Source organism: Sceloporus undulatus, chromosome 4, assembly GCF_019175285.1.
Source record: "Sceloporus undulatus isolate JIND9_A2432 ecotype Alabama chromosome 4, SceUnd_v1.1, whole genome shotgun sequence".
Taxonomy (NCBI): Eukaryota; Metazoa; Chordata; class Lepidosauria; order Squamata; family Phrynosomatidae; genus Sceloporus; species Sceloporus undulatus.
This window is the reverse complement of record NC_056525.1, coordinates 202,648,858-202,666,191: the sequence shown is the minus strand read 5'-3', so window position 1 is coordinate 202,666,191 and position 17,334 is coordinate 202,648,858. Positions and strand designations below refer to the sequence as shown.

General features: G+C 41.2%; 1 protein-coding gene across 17 annotated transcripts in view; it reads left to right on the top strand.

Moving 5' to 3' along the window:
- ASPH (aspartate beta-hydroxylase) overlaps positions 1-17,334 on the top strand; it is a 253,820-nt gene that overhangs the window by 229,701 nt on the left and 6,785 nt on the right. For all 17 annotated transcript variants that reach the window (XM_042463722.1, XM_042463718.1, XM_042463728.1 and 14 more), the window contains 3 exons: positions 3,489-3,624; positions 7,768-7,859; positions 10,670-10,803. In XM_042463722.1, the coding sequence (XP_042319656.1) occupies positions 3,489-3,624; positions 7,768-7,859; positions 10,670-10,803 (362 nt within the window). The remainder of the gene's footprint in view (positions 1-3,488; positions 3,625-7,767; positions 7,860-10,669; positions 10,804-17,334) is intronic.

Below are 17,334 nucleotides of genomic sequence, written 5' to 3'. Positions count from 1 at the left end.
TATTATTATTATTATTATTATTATTATTATTATTATTATTATTATTAACCTTTATTTATAAAGCGCTGTAAATTTACACAGTGCTGTACATACAATCTTTTTAATTGGACGGTTCCCTGCCCTCAGGCTTACAATCTAAAAAGACACGACACAAAGGGAGTGGAGGTGGGGAAGGGGCATCTCTAGTAGGATAATACATATAAAATACATAGCAATACAGGAAATGATTCAATAAAACAGACAACAAAAGAACATAAAATAGCAAGTGACAATTATGCAATGCCTGGGAACGCTGCCCTGAACAGGATGGTCTTCAACTCCGTTTTGAAGCTGGTTAAAGAAGTGATGTCTCTTTCTCACGGGGAAAGAAGGTTCCAGGAGTGAGGGACAGCAAGTGAAAAGGAGCAAATCCAAGATGGGGCAGAGGAAATCCTGGGCTGGGAGAGCAGACCTTGACTACCAGAATGGGGGGCCCTAGTGGGAAGGTGAGGAGAAAGAAGGTCTGATAAGTAAGGAGGGGCCAGTCCATGGAGGGCTTTAAACGTCGACAGCAGGAGCTTATACTGAATGTGGAAAGGGAGGGGGAGCCAGTGAAAGGATGCCAACACAGGAGAGATATGGTCACAGCGGTGGGTGGATGTGATAATGCGTGCAGCTGAATGCTGAACAGAGATTAAAGGACGGAGGTGAGAAAGAGGAAACCCAGTCTGGAGGACATTACAGTAATCAAGTCGTGAGACCACTAGGGCATGGACCAGGATCTTGGCAGTAGAGGCAGAGAGATATGGTCGGATTTTGGCAATATTGTATAAAAAGAATCTACAAGCCTTGGCTGTGGTCTGGATCTGAGGGATACATGACAGAGAAGAGTCAAAGATAAAACCAAGACTGCGGGCTTGCTGGACTGGTTGAATAGAAATGTTGTCCACAGAGACAGAAAAGGAGTGTTGAAGGGTGGGCTTAGGAGGAAAGACAAGAAGCTCCGTCTTGGACATGTTGAGCTTCAAACGCCGATGGTGCATCCACTGCGAGACAGCTGTGAGGCAAGACGAGACTTGCTGTTCAAGCCTTGGAGAAAGGTCAGGGATGGAAAGATACCTTGACCTTTGAAACTATTCCAGCTTGGACTACTCTCATCTCAGTGGATCCATAAAGTTGAGAACTTGCATATACTGTGTGACCCATCTTTTCTAAATTATTTCTGGCTAATGCAAATATTTGCATCTTAATGACTTGGATAGTTCCCTTAAGCTCTGAGATGGTATATCTACTATAAAAAGGCAAATACAGGTGAACTGACAGTTTCTAGATTTATTTTTAGGCAGCAATTGAATCTCTTTCTCATAGAATTATTTTGTACCTGGGATTGCAGCTAAGATCACATACATTTTGCTTGAATGTCCTTGAACGCTTGTAGAGCCAGATGAATAGCCTGACATACTGTGCAGAATAATTCAGTTATGTTGGAATAAAGTGATAGGAACTAACTAAGTAAAATAAATTAATTTATCAATCAAGTTGGAAATTTTCTAACAAAAAGGGGCAAGTTAATTAAACTTATTTTTAACTGAAGTAATTGGCTTAAACTGGAATTGTAACATGAACTTACTTCCAGAATTAAGTTATTAATTAAGTTATGAATTAATTAAGAGAGCATGCTAAGGAGCCAACAAATTTACATTTCACAGTTCTTTACTCAAGGCCCAGCTCTTTTATGAAAAGCTGTTTCTGATTTTTTGTTACTACCTCTGGGTTAGGGAATTACAATTCAAACTATTTACTCAAGTAGTTCCAGTAGGATGAATTGCATTAACCCTTTTCTAATAATATTCCTATCTCTGTATACAAAACTAAGTTCTGTGTTACCCACTCCTCATCTTACCCCAGCAAACCTATGCAAACTTCTCAGCCCATACAAATCTATCTAGTCTTTAAGGTCTTCCATGGAAAACTGACTATGTATTCTAAGAATAAGGTCTTTTTCACTGATAAGCTTTGTAAACATTTGATTTTAATTTCAGAAAGCACCTTAATATGGTACTAATCACCACCACTTTTTAATGGTTTTGTTATTGTTGTTTTCCTGTATTTGCTATTAATAGTTCTTATTGATTTTTCAAAACAAACAAAAAGATAACTCCAACAACAGGATTATGATAGACTTTATAAAGAATAACAACACCAGTCAGCTCATCAGTTGAGAAGAGAGCCAACATGGTGTAGTAGTTTGAGTGTTGGATTAGGACTTGAGAGACTAGACTTTGATTATTCACTCATTCATGGAAACCTACACTGGGTAACCATGGGTAAATTAATATTCCCTCAGCCTTAGAAGAAGGCAGTGGAAAACTTCCTTGCCAAGAAAATCCAGTGACAGGGTCACAATAAACTGGAGTTAACTTGAAGGCACTTAACAGCAACAAAGTCATTTGAAAGCTGATCTTTATCATCACTGATACATACATTATATTTTTAAACATCATTTTCCTGGAGTCTACCAAGTTTCAATGAACACACAATTCAGATTATATTCATAGTATCTATAATTGACAGTCCACAATAAAATCAGGAGAAAATCAGTATTATTGTGCTTTAACCAGTCCTTATTCAGTTGTTTATGATACTTTTGAATATGAATTTTGCATATATATTGAAAGGGGATACAGTGGTGCCTCGGGTTACGAAATTAATTCGTTCCGTGGCACCGTTCGTAACCCGAAAAGCCTTCGTAAGCCGAATTGCCATAGGCGCTAATGGGGAAAAGCCGCGATTCCGTGCGAAAAAGCCGAAAAAAGCACCAAAAGTTTTTTCGTAACCCGAAAAAACATTCGTAACCCAGAACAATGTTTTCCTATGGGATTTTTTCGTATCCCGAAAATTTCGTAACCTGGGTATTTCGTATCCCGAGGTACCACTGTATATTAAATCTTACATACTTACATTCAGAGGGAAAAGGAATGCTCTCTCTATATAGCACATTGTTACAAATTAAGCCATATGTACATTGTGCTGTTTTTCCATGTTATATTTTCCATGCTCAATTCAGTCTGAATTCTCAGTGCTCTGGTAACTTGCTTGGTCTTGAAAATACTTGTGTGCTATGACTGTGAAGATCAATACTCTTGTTAGCTTATAGTATAAAATGATCTGCTGAACTCCCCTTAGGCAAATCGAAAGCAAATTAAAGTGGAGGCTGCTCAGGTAGATGGTGTGGGATTATTGAAATTGTTATGATACAAAGTATGTGAAACTGAGAAACTATACAGAGTGTTTCATAGTTTTGTTTTCTAAAAAATGAATAAATCCTTAACCGGGTAGAAAATAAGAAAAGAGAACCTGCTTAATGATGATAAATGCTTTTCAGCTGCTGCATTAATTTTTAAGGCAAAAATGAGAATGCTGTCTAAGTACTACTGGAAGGATGCATAGGTTTGGGGATATTGCTTGTTGGTTTGTTTGTTTTGTTTTTGACATTTTGGTCTTGTCAGTCCTTAGAAAGAAACTGGAAAATGATTCGGGATGAAGGACTTGCTGTGATGGATAGAGGAAAGGGTCTCTTTCTGCCTGAAGATGAGAACTTGCGGGAAAAAGGTGACTGGAGCCAGTTCACTCTGTGGCAGCAAGGTATGGAAGCACCTCACTGTCCCTCATTCTCACTCCTGTCACTTTATTTCCATGCTGCAGTTTTTAATAAAAGGAAGCAATGGTCTTAATGCACAGTAAGTTGTTTCTGTGAAGCAAGGATAGAATTCAACAGAGAGTTTACTAGAATCAGTGCCAGCTCTAGGTTTTGGGGATCCTTGGGGAAGATCCTCTCTGTGGGTTCATATTATACAAAGCTTGATGGGTTCAGGACCTTTCCAATTTTATTTATTTGCTTGTTTATTAAACCTGGGGTCATTTCACACTACACAATTATAGTGCTATGATTCCATTTTAACTACCATGACTCCATCATTTGGAATTCTGGGATTAGCAGTTGAGGGAGGCATGTTTAGAATTCTCAGACAAAGAGATGTTGTGTCTTGCAAAACTAACCTCAGTATTCCTTAGGATGCAGCCATGGCAGTTAAAGTGGAATCATGGTGCTATAACTATGTAGTAAAAAGGCCCTGGCTAATCTATTGTACACCATCTTTCCATGGTGGGTTAACTAAAAGATATAGCCACAATATAATCAAATGTAATGGTTTTGATTCTAATTGCTTGTCAATGTGTGTGTACTCACTTCCCAAACAGGTTCTTACACCATTCCCACCAGGCCCTATTCTATGAAAGTGAACTCTGTTCTGTCCATTCAGTTACAAATAGGATCTAAAACTATATAAACAAAGCAAAATTTCCAAATCACATAGAACAATCAGACAGAAAAAAAGGGCAAAATAAAAGCAGCCATCAATTAAACTGTATTGTAATGTACTCAGCTTGACAAACCCAAAGATATTTGGAAGGATTACCTCATTCACTTCAAAGATTAGACTGTCAGGACCAAATGGCCTTTGGGTTACTTACTGTTTTGGTGGCTTCAATGTGACACTATAAGCATTTTAAGAAAGCAAATTCACATACTTTATACAGATTTTTTTTTCCTTACAGGTATTTGTAGAATGTATGTATTTTTCTTCTTGTGAAAGGCTTATGCCTGTTTTAAAGCTCACAAAATGAACAATTAACATTTATAAACTAGCCTGAGGCAAAGTAAGCTGGCAAAGAAGAGGTATCTTCATGTTACAAACCAGATGCAACTCTGTCATTTGGAGTTAATAAGAGGTAAAGATGCTAGTGTAGGCTACCAGTGAAATCTAACAGCTTCATACTTTTGGGATAGGACAAGAAGAGTTGCTATACTAAAGCACTAATTTCACTTAGTGAACTTCTGTTTTACAACAGAATTTCCCCTAGTGGTTCATAAAATCATTCTAAAATTAAAGTACAGTCAGCCCTTCTTATACATGGATTTTTTATACATGGATTCAAGCATACATGGTTTCAAAATGTTCAAAAAGAGCATAAATTTCAAATATCAAACCTTGATTTTCCATTTTTTATAAGGGACACCATTTTGCTATGTCATTATATTTAATGGGACTTGAGCATCCACGGATTTTGTTATACACGGGGGATCTTGGAACCAAACCCCAGCATATAACAAGGGTCCACTGTACTTGTACACTGTAAACTGTGAACATTTCATCAGTATCAAGTGAGATCAATTTAGCATTTTTCATCCATTATATTACATTTATACATTTTAATTCACAACTTTGTGTGAGAGAGATTAGATTCAAAAAGCCATGTGTCTGTGTAACATTAATTGTTTGAAAATCACCTTGGGTACCTTATAGCTGAATGAAATTTTTAGTTCAGATTGGTCCTAATTTGCTAATGTATCCAATACACCAATGCTACCAAAAAGTGGTGATTCCTGGACTGGTGCCAGTCTACAAGTCTTTGGCTGCTGATCCGTAAAGAGTTTCCAGGATACAAAGAAACAATTTTAGTCACAAATATGGTAATAATCCCTGAGGAGGAAAATTCCAGTCTCTGATTTCAGATAGCCTGGGAAATACTGCATTACACAACACTGGCAATGGTATCATCTCTCCCAGTTCAAACATCTGTCCTGATAGGCAGCAACAGTCCTGATTAATCTCCTCTTATCCCACTTTTTCATCTGCTTTTAAAATGCCCCAGTTTCCCTCTCTCTCCCTCTTTTCATCATCTAACTTCAGTTGCTGCAAACTGAGTTCAAAGTGCAAAAGTAGTTTGCATTAAATTTACTCAGCAAGGGGTATGGGAGAATAGAGGGTGGGAATATGCCATTCCCAGTAAGCTCAGACAAAAGCAAAATGTTGCAGCCTCTCCTGGCTTGTGTGTTCTTTCCCATTAATAATTTTGTCACCCACCACATTGCTGGGCCATGGTGTTCCAGTTTTCAACTGGAAAATTTTGGAGGATGTGAGCTAGAAAGCTGGTTGCAATGTCTTTCCACCTAAACCCACCCTTCACTATTCCTTTTCTGTTTCTGTCGACGACACTTCTATTCAACCAGTTCATCAAGCCCGCAGTCTGTAGATTCTTTCTCTACAACATTGCCAAGATCCATCCATTCCTCTCAGCCTCTACTGCCAAGACTCTAATCCATGCCCTAGTGGTTTCGCGACTAGATTATTGTAACTTCCTTCTGACAGGGCTTCCTCTTTCACACCTCCATCCTTTAATCTCTGTCCAGTATTCAGCTGCCCATATTGTCACATCCGCTCGCCGCTTTGACCATGTTTCACCTCTTTTATCCTCCCTCCATTGGCTCCCCTTCCCCTTCCGCATCCGGTACAAGGTTTTATTATTGACTTTCAAAGCCCTCCATGGATTGGCCCCTCCTTACTTATCTGACCTTCTTTCTCCTTACGTTCTTACTCGCACCCTCCGCTCTGGTAGTCACAGTGTAGGACTACCACTGCCCCCTCCCGAATTCGTCCCTTCTTGCTTGCTGCCCCTTACTCCTGGAACCTTCTTCCCCCACATGCACACCTCATCACTTCTCTACCCAGTTTCAAAACTTGAGTATATTGTTTAGAGAAGCATTCCCAGAGGCTAGCCCCTCTCTGACCCAGGAAGCCTCCTTTTAACCATTAATTAAGAAGCCAAGCACTTCCTCCAGTCCATCTGCCTTGGTCCAGGCCTCGGAGGTGGAGAACTGCTGGACCTGATCCCATTCCCCCCCACCACTCCCTTCTCCTTTTGTGTCGTGTCTTCTTAGATTGTAAGCCTGAGGGCAGGGAACCGTCTAACTAAAAGATTGTATGTACAGCGCTGTGTAAATTTACAGCGCTTTATAAATAAAGGTTAATAATAATAATAATAATAATAATAATAATAATAATAATAATTTTCCTTGGAAAACCGACATGGCACAGCTAGATAATGTGCTATTTGGAAAGATATAATGTAAAAACTAATGTATTTGTAGGACCTGACTCTTCCCAGTCACCTCTTTTGTTAATTCCATACGGTACATGATTAATTTGGCTAACAATTTCTGTCTAGGCCCATTCCACATGCTCATGACAACCCTTGCCCTATTCTTCTTGAATCTATGTTTTAAGACCCCTTCAGGCTTGCAGCAGGAGAAATGCATGTTATAAAACAAAACAATATGTAATGTCTTTTGCAAGATCCCTGAGACCTTTAGCAAGAATAAGCAGTCATTTTTCCAGTAGTCTGTTAAACATGGAGGAAGAGAAAGAGAGAAGAAAGCAGGAGGGAGAGAAGAGGGTAGAGAAGAAAAGGCCAATGGGAGAAAGAGAGAGAGAGGAGTTGCCCTCCTACTATTTACTTAGACCTGGCCTATCCCTGGCATCAAACCTACCTACCACCAATTTAAGATGATCAATTAAATCTGAAGGAATATGACCCATGGCAGAAGGGGAGAAAAAAGTTTTACATTAAGGTTGTTTTTTACTGAATTGCTGCTAACTGTGAAACAGGTGGAACTAATACTGGAGGAAGGGAGAGAGGCAAAAACCAACTCTGTCCTGCTTTTAGTACTATTGATACTAGGACTATTCTTTGAAGTGCCAAGGGCAGGTCACCAAGTGGCCTTTTGCATCCATGCTCATAACACCTATCTTCTAATAAATCTTACTGAGGTAGCATTTTTCAAATCTGCTGAATGACTGGAAAATTTGAAGGTTGATTAGCATTTTGTATGTAGAATTCAAATTAGCAATACTTAATTTATTATTTTCACACTCTACTTTGCTCTAGGAAGAAAAAATGAAAATGCCTGTAACAGCGTTCCCAAAACATGTGCCTTTTTAGAACGATTCCCAGAGGCCACTGGATGCAGAAGAGGACAGGTACTAATGGGCATTCTCAGGCAGGATACAGACCGGCAAAATGTAGCATGGCAGCGGGAGCAGTAGGGTTAGGGAGCGCGCACCATTCAGACACTCCCTAACCCTAGTACGTAATAGGGTTAGCCTAGTACGAACTGGCAGCGGAAAAATGGCGGCATCCTGTCTACATGGGTGCCACTATTTTGACATGATGGACGCTGAGAGTCCACACGTCCCGGCATCATAAAGACGTCACAAGTGCACCTTGTCCACTGCGGCTCCTTCACACAACAAAGCAAGAAGCTGGCAGACCACCCTTTTTGGGCGGTCTGTATAGCGCCTCAGTCTCCCTTTAAGATTCAAATCTGGAAGTGTAAAATGGGAGTATTATCAACCTATAGCTTGGGTCCTGACTAACTGAAAGAGTGCATCTGTCTCTTCACATGAGCCTGCCCAAGTTCTGAGATCTTCTGGGAGAGATCATTCTCTCAGCCCTACCACTATCATACCCATATTTGGAAATGGGAGAAGACCTTCTTGATGGCTGCTCCGAGCAGTGGAAATCAGCAAAATTAACTAATACCAAAGGGAAAAGGGGCTGATGTTAGGGGTTATAAAATGTTACTTTTTTGCTCCAAGCAGTGCAACACCCTGTATGGGAGGCTAAGCTAGCCCCCTCTCTGCTCTTCTTGTGCCAGTAGGCAAACAACCTTTATGTTTAGACAAGTTTTTTTATTTAGTTTTTGTTATTAAAGGATATATTGTACAAGGTAAGTAACAATCAAACAAACATGTGGGCCACATTTTTAGAAAGCTAAAACATGTAAGACACATACAGTAGCAAACCAGCCCAATAAATTACTGTAAGTGAGACACATACAGTAGAGAAAAAGGAGGAGGAGGAAGAGGAGGAGGAAAAAACTAATCAGATTATCAGAACGGTTTTAATGGGAACAGTTGCTGAATTTATCTCATCTTTTATATTTTTTCTGTTTTTAAACTGTTTTTAAATCACTGCTGTTTTTAATATGTTGTTACAATATTATTTTTGTTGGTTTTTTTTCATCTGTTTATGATTGATTTTAACAGTACTATGTTTTATTCCTTGTAAATTGCCTTGGCTTTCATACTGGGTGAAAGACAGGATTAAAATAAAATTAAGTAAATAGAACAAGAAATGTACTAAGAATAATAAAGCTTATCATACAGGCTGTCAAAATAAGTAACAACTGATACTATTTTTAAAAAGGTGAGCAATTCAACAGATATGGTTCAGTTTACAGCATAAAGATGCTGATGTAAATCCATTTTACCTCTGTTGGGATTTTATAAACTGGGTCAGAATAGAATTTACCAGAAAAAGGTGAAATACTAGTGTCAGTTTTTATGTACAGCTCAGGATTCTCGAAAACATAAATGTACTTTGTCTCTGAGATAGGGTGCTCTGGAGTCAGTGTACCTATGCATCCATCAGGTTCTTTTACTTCTAAATACAAATAGGAGGCAATATAAATAATTGCCCCTCACTGTGAAGAGACACAATGAATTTACCGTATAAACTCTACTATAATTTGACCTCATGTACATCGAAGGTAGGTTTGGGGGCCAAAAGTATGGATTTTGACATGTGGTTAAGTTGAGGGTAAAACTTAGGGGCATGTAACAAAGGATCTAAAGGATGAAGCAAAGGAAAACAATGCCAAAGAACTTCCAAAAATCCAGCAGACATAACTGCTTGTGCTCACAATAATAATAATAATAATAATAATAAGAAGAAGAAGAAGAAGAAGAAGAAGAAGATTTATTTCTATTCTGCCTTTTCCCGATAGGGAATCAAGGCGGATTACAACAGGTATTAAAACATCAAACAATTACAATTACAATCATGATTAAACAGGAATAGCATATCCTGACCCGACCCCCAATTATAAAAACCCAAAATAAAAACCAGTTAAAAAGAGATTAAACAATACAAGTGTTAAAAAGGAGAAAATTCCTGTTTAAAGGTTGGGTAAAATAGAAAATGAGATCCAGATTCTATTTCAGAGAAAGGGGAGAAAGGTGTGTTTTTCACTGGGGAAGGAAACAGAGATAATAATATCAATAATATCAGCAAGGGGAAGGTAAACTTTCTTGTCTGAAAGTCCATGTAGTTCAGATCTGGCCTAAAAATAAAGAAGCATAAAAGGGAAGAATTTAACTATCAACTGATAGTACTTTAAAAGAAAACTGAGCAGAGATTCTAGTCACATGGTCTTTAGACCAGGACCCAATTATTTTTTTCACTGAAGCCCATTGTATCTCCCTTGCTCCTGCAGTCCCCCTTGTACCTTAGAAACCTCTTCTGGAAGTCTGGCAAACTCTCTTGATCAGGGTATTGATGCCATGGGAAAACTGCAGCATGAGTAGTGGATTGAAGTTCTGTTTCCACTGTCACTAGATGCTGAAGTACACAGTTGGGGCTCAACCAGTGTTTCCTATTCAGTTAACTGCAATTGGTTTCATTGTCAGGACCTAGAATTTAGATTAATAAACTGTGATTTAGCTTCAGAAACTGCAGTTTGTATGAAATTAACTACAGTTACTGTTAACCATAGTCTATCTCTCCAGATAACAACAAATTGCAGCTAAACAAAATCCTGGTCACAGAGGGAGGGAAGAAATCATGACTACAAGGGTTGAAAAGCCAAGCTGGGACGCTAATATAGGAAGACATGGTAGAGTTGGATTATGATCTTGGATTGATTTGAACATAGTTCTTTACTCCATGAAGGCTAGAATAACTGGTCTTTTTTTTTTTTTTTTAAACCCAACTGTTCCTCTCTCTGCAGATCAAATATTCTGTCATGCATCCAGGAACTCATGTCTGGCCTCACACTGGGCCTACTAATTGTCGGCTGAGGATGCATTTAGGCTTGGTGATTCCCAATGAAGGCTGCAGGATCCGCTGTGCACAAGAAACAAGGTATCATTTTTTGGACCTATCTTCCAGGGTGTATCATGAGGGGAGCCAAATATAATGATAGTTGGTACAGGAGCCAAGAAACAAACTCCACAGAAAGAAAGCAAAGATATAACCTGGTAGAAGGGGAGCACATCCATTCTTTTAATGGTAAAGCCCAAGCAACACCATCAGAATTTGATTAAGGCACCACAGATGAATAAAATACTGCCTGGTTGACAACGTTTATTATAATGCAGGGTGTAGCTAGTATTGTCAGGAGATTGCTGGACATGGTTTGCAATTGGTTCGGTGAGGGAAAGGGAGGTGAGGCTTTGTTAAGTGGGGCTCCCATTGGAGTAGTGTGGGGCAAGGGGAGATATAGCAGTAGGAGAGTGGAGTCATATGGTAAGGGAAGGCGGGATCGATGTGTAATATCTATCCCACCTTCCATCCACTCTCCTAGCCAAAGAGGTCTGAGAGTCAGTCCAACTGTACCACAAACCCTGTCTCTGCTCCTGTGCAATGCCAGGTCTGTTAAGAACAAGTCCCACATAATATATGATCTTGTGGAGGATAGGAACTGTGACCTGGCTTGCATTACTGAGACCTGGCTTGGGCCTGAGAGTGAAGCGGTGTGGGCACAGGCCCTCCCTGCCGGGTACTCAGTTAAGGACCAGATCAGGGTAAGTGGGCGGGGGGGGGGAGTTGCCTTGATCCATAAGAACACCCTTTCATTGACCAGGAACTATGTCTGCCATACAGACTATATCGAGTGTATATACCTGACCCTGAAGGCCAAGGACAGGTTAGGGATTCTGTTGGTCTACAGGCCACCCCGTGCGCTAACTGATTCCCTGGCCGAGCTGACACAGCTGGTCTCGGAGCTGGTGTTGGAGTCCCCCAGGCTTCTTGTCCTGGGAGACCTCAACATCCCCTTTGAGGCCGGTCATGTTCTAACTGGTGCGGCTCGGGAATTCATGGCTACCATGACTGCCATGGGCCTGTCCCAACTGGTCACAGGGCCCACGCATTCTGCCGGTAATACACTCGATGTTGTCTTCTGTACGGACATGGAGTCTCTGTGGGCAGAGGTAACTAATATCTCTCCCCTGTCGTGGACGGATCATTTCTTGGTCGAGGCTAGTGTCAAGGCTACTACCCAGATCCCCCCCCCGGGGGTGGCGGACCAATTAGAATGGTCCACCCTCGAAGGTTGATGGAACCCAAAAGGTTCCAGGAAGCCCTAGAGGGTTAATTGGGTGGAACTGATGGCGATTCTGTTGATGCCCTGACTAACACCTGGGATACTGATCTCTCCAGGGCTATACACAGTATCGCTCCCAAGTGTCCTTTCCGGCCTGCTTCCAATAAAAAGCCCTGGTATACGGAAGACCTCAGGGCAAGGAAGCGGGCTGCACAACGACTAGAGCGCAAATGGCGGACACACCAGGACTTAGCCGACAAGACACTCCTAGAATCTCATTTGAAGGCCTATGGAGTGGCAATAGGTGCAGCCAAGAATTCGTTCTATGCTGCACGTACTGTATTGCATCCGCGGAGTCGCATCCGGCAGAGCTGTTCAGGGTTGTGAGAGAGCTCACTCAATTGGCTCCCCCCCTGAACCCGCTATTGGAGCCATCAAAAGCCTGCTGTGACGAGTTTAACAACTTCTTCGCAGATAAAATCTCTCGGCTAAGAGCTGATCTTGACGCTGTTATTGGTTCAGTACCAAGAGTAGAGGCATCCAGTGCTTCCGTGGACCCAGTTATACTGGATCATTTTGAGTCTGTAAGTACCGAGGATGTAGACAAGATCCTCAGCAGTGTTAGGAAGATGACTTGCTCTCTCAATCCCTGTCCTTCATGGCTGGCAGTTCAAGGGCGGACGGCGATAACTGAGATGTTGCGCCATATTGTCAATTCTTCTCTCAGGGAGGGCCGTTTGCCATCTAGTTTAAAAACGGCCATTGTAAAACCTTTATTAAAAAAGCCCTTCTTTGACCCCCTAATTAGAAATAATTATCGGCCGGTTTCACTGCTGCTATTTTTAGGGAAGGTGATCGAGAGAGTGGTTGCTACAGAGGGTCTTCCAGCTACAGAGGGTCTTGGAGGATACGGATTATCTGGACCCATTTCAAACTGGCTTCCGGGCGGGCTATGGGGTTGAGACTGCCATGGTCGCCTTAGTCGATGATCTCCATCTGGGCATGGACAGGGGTAGCGTGTCCCTGTTAGTGCTCTTGGACATCTCTGCAGCCTTCGATACCATCGACCATGGTATCCTTCTGGATCGCCTGGGGGAGTTGGGTATTGGGGGCACTGCTTTGCAGTGGTTCCGCTCCTACCTCTCAGGCAGATTCCAGATGGTGGAGCTGGGGGACTGTCGTTCCGATAAGAGGGCCCTTACATCTGGGGTCCCTCAGGGAGCGATCTTGTCCCCTATGCTGTTTAACATTTACATGAAGCGGCTGGGAGAGATCATCCGGAGACACTGATGACACCCAAATAGTCTTCTCTGTGTCTCCGACTGATGCAGTGACTAAGGACAGCATCTCTCCGCTCAATGCCTGTCTGGAGTCAGTAATGGGCTGGGTGAGGGAAAATAGACTCAGCCTGAATCCAGGGAAAATGGAAGTACTTGTAATAGGCTCCCCCAGTCCCGGGAAGGATATTTGTCCACCTGTCCTGAACGGGGTCACGCTCCCCTTGAAGGACACAGTTCGCAGTCTGGGCGTGCTTCTGGACTCGTCGCTCCACCTGACTCCTCAGGTGGATGCGACAGAGGCGCCTGTTATCAGCTTTGGCTGATACGCCAGCTGCGACCCTACCTGGGCCGGGGGGACCTTGAAACAGTGGTACACGCACTGGTAACCTCTCGACTTGATTTCTGTAATGCGCTCTACATGGGGCAACCCTTGTACCATACTCAGAAGCTACAGTTGGTTCAGAATATGGCAGCAAGGCTGGTCACTGACAGCTCCAGGGCCAGCCACATAACACCTATATTGAAAAACCTGCATTGGCTGCCAATTCGCTTCCGGGCGCAATACAAGATGTTGGTCGTTACCTATAAAGCCCTAAATGGCTTGGGCCCAGAGTACTTGGAGGACAGCCTCTCCCCATATAATCCGCCCCGCACTCTCAGCTCAGGCGGGAGACAACTTTTGAGAGTTCCTAAGGTGAGATACGCAGCGTCTGTGCATAGGGCTTTTTCTGTTTCGGCCCCGCGGACTTGGAACTCTCTCCCTGATGAGCTCTGCTTGGCCCCCTCCCTTGAGTCCTTTAAGAAAAATCTCAAGACTTACCTCTTCCGCCAAGCTTTCCCCCTCATGTCCTAATTGATATTCTCTCCTGTATATTGTCTGAATTGTTGATTGGAATTGTTTATTGCTTTTTACTGGTTTTAATTATATGATTGAACGATGGATTTAAAATGATGTATTGCGATGTTTTAGATTATGTATTGTACTGTTTTAATATGGGGGATTGTCATTGGTACATCTGTATTTTTATGTTGTAAACCGCCGTGATCGAAGGAACGGCGGTATATAAATAAAGTTTCATTCATTCATTCATTCATCTCTTCTTTTCACAACTTCCAGATGCAAAGCTCACTTGTAGTTTTCAGTTATTCATAAATATGAGACAACAAATCAATCTGTCAGAGTCCATCAATTCAGAGACATTTCACATCAATATCATATTGTATGTGCCTTTAGGATTTTCGTATCATGGGAAACACACTTTTCATGGGATTATTCCCTAAAATCAGCACCACTATTGATTTACAAGAACATCAAAGTCCCTACCTTCCAAATATACCAGTAGCATAGTTTACATTATTTAAAAATATTAGAGATGGATGAAACTCTCCTTTTCTGTTTCCATTGTTTATTATTTTTCCAAGCTTAAATTTATTTTACCTAGTTTTTTCAAATTTGTTAATAGTAAAAGTAAAAACTATTCATGCTCAGCCCTCTATAGAAAGATTTTCGGGGGTTGTACTGTTGTACTGTTAAATCAATGGTATAATTATGTTAAACAGGTATCCTTGGCCACATCTGTTATCTAAAACCTAGATTTTTTTTTTTCAGCTTAAGCTTTAAGAAGTGTAATATTCATTTGGCAACTTCTTTGGAATCTAGAAGTACAAGCAAACCTGTGTATGCCTTCTCAAAATTAAGAGCCATTGGACTTACTCTGAGATAGACAAATATAGGCTTGCAGCTCAAGGCGGCCTTAAGAGTATGAGAAAACTGCCTAAACCAGTCGCAATACTGCTGTGTAGTCTGCAAGTCCCGCCAAGGCTGTTATGGCATTCTAATCTTCATGTTGTAGAAACAGGCAGCAGCTGGGGGTAACCATCATTTTTGTAACAGGCCACGAAGAGATGTTTTCTAGGTTATCAGAAAATAGGCAAAAAAAAAAAAATCATCAGTTTCTCATGTGGTTGCTACTGCTTTGGCCAGACTTTTGGGCTCTTGCCAGTGTATACATCAGGTAAATATAGGCCTGAAACAGATGGGCAGGAAAGAGTGGCTTCCAGCCGGCTAGGGAAAACCAGTTGTAAAAGGAGCAGAAAAATCTGCTTTTGCTGACATCCCGTTTGGGACCACAGCATGGCCCAGATCAGGTCCAGGCCCATGCAGTTGCCATGGTCCCTTGCTGATCGGGATGGGAGTAGGCTCTGGCTGCTCCTTTTGTTCCATCTGCATGACCCCATAGTTCCACAAATGTTAGTCTAGCAGCCATTCCATCATCTCTAATTATCAACAAAAATAGTTGCTTCAAACATTACAAAAGCTGTTCAAACTAGGGATGGACAGAATATTCATAAGTATTCACTCCAAATTTGAAATACAGGTTTCTCAAGAAATGGGAAATTCAATCAGGAAATATAATAGACCATTGAAAATTTTATGACATTTTCTTCTAGTATTTGAATGCCTCAAATGGTGCTGGATGAATTACGCAAAAAATAAATCCACCTATTTTTTTCTGCAATACAATTCATGCACAACACTTTGGAATGTTTGAATGTGGGGAAAACACTGCAGAAGAATATTTTCTCTCACAGCAGGGAGAAGATTGCTATAAGCATTCATCTTCATATGTGAGGATAAACTGTCAAGGATTTACATTCCTAGGTGGAACTGGGTTGCTCAGAGAACTGATAACAAAATGTAGAGTTTATCCCTCCCCCTTCCAGTGACTGTTATGTGTTAAGAGATGGGGAGGAAAGGGAGTCAGTACCATTTAGACAACTTTTCTGATCAGTTATGTGGTTATATCATATTAGTTCAAAGCAAACAAGTACTTACCACTTTCAGTTGATCTTGAATGCATCTTAATGTGAACTGAAACCTTTGTGGCATTCTGCAGTCCTGCTGATCACTTAATTTTAGGTAAAAATTCTCTAGAACTCCCTTGAAGGGAGGACAAGTGAATTCTGTGCTGGGAGACAAGGACACAGAGACAGGCTTGTGGTGTCCAAGGTGCTGAAGCAGACTTTAATTGGATGGTATTGTTTCACCTCTACCCCATTTTCTTATTGATGTTTCTTGTTTGATGTTTGTATTAAGATGCAGTTTTGTTTGATGAGTTTAAATGTTTTAATTACAGTGCTGTTATTTTATTTGTGTTCTTCTATCTTGTTGTTAGTCACCTTGAGCACTAATTATAGTAGAAATAAAAACCATGATTGTCTAGTCATATCCAACTGTAGAGGGCAGTGCTCATCTCTGTTGTTTAGCCAAGAGAGCCAGCAATGTCAGAGACAGCTCCATGGTCATGTGGCCAGCATGACTGCATGGAATACTGTTATCTTCCCACTGATGCGGAACCTATTGATCTACTTGCACTTTTACATGCTTTCGAACTCCTAGGTAAGCAGAAGCTGGGACTAGTGACAGGAACTCAGTCCATCACGTGGTGCTTGGGCCTTGAACTGCTGGCTTGCGAACCTTGCGATCGTCAGAGTCAGCATCTTAACAACAGGGCATTAAATTAATATGTTAGGAATTTAGAGCAGGCTACAGAATCACATCACATGCAACCTCTGCCTATTCTCTCTTTTCTAGAGCAGAGATTTCTTCCAATGGGTTGAGCCATGTCAGAATTCAATAGAGTTAAATAGACAGTGACATGAACTACTGCTAAGGTTAACCAGACTTACTGCTACACAGTCCAAGTTAAGGAGGAACCTAACCAGTTCTAATTGTACTGAAAGTAGCTGCTGTAACAATGGTTGCTACAAACTCTGCCTGGTCAATTTGCAGTTACAAGAGTGGGGATGACAGGAGAGAGCAAAAAACGCCCTGCAGCCACTCCTGATTGCTTTAATAATTGGCAGTATTACACTGGCCCATGAATGAATGAGCAATTATCTCTCTACTGGTAGTACCTTAATATAGCTGTGTGTGCAAATGAAGGCTACTGCTGAGAAATAAAAAATCTAGAATAGTCAGCACGAGACCTTTTGTAAACCCCTAAATTCATTATAGTGTATTGTTACAGATCTACTCATCTTCTTGTTTATAATTTTGCCATTTGT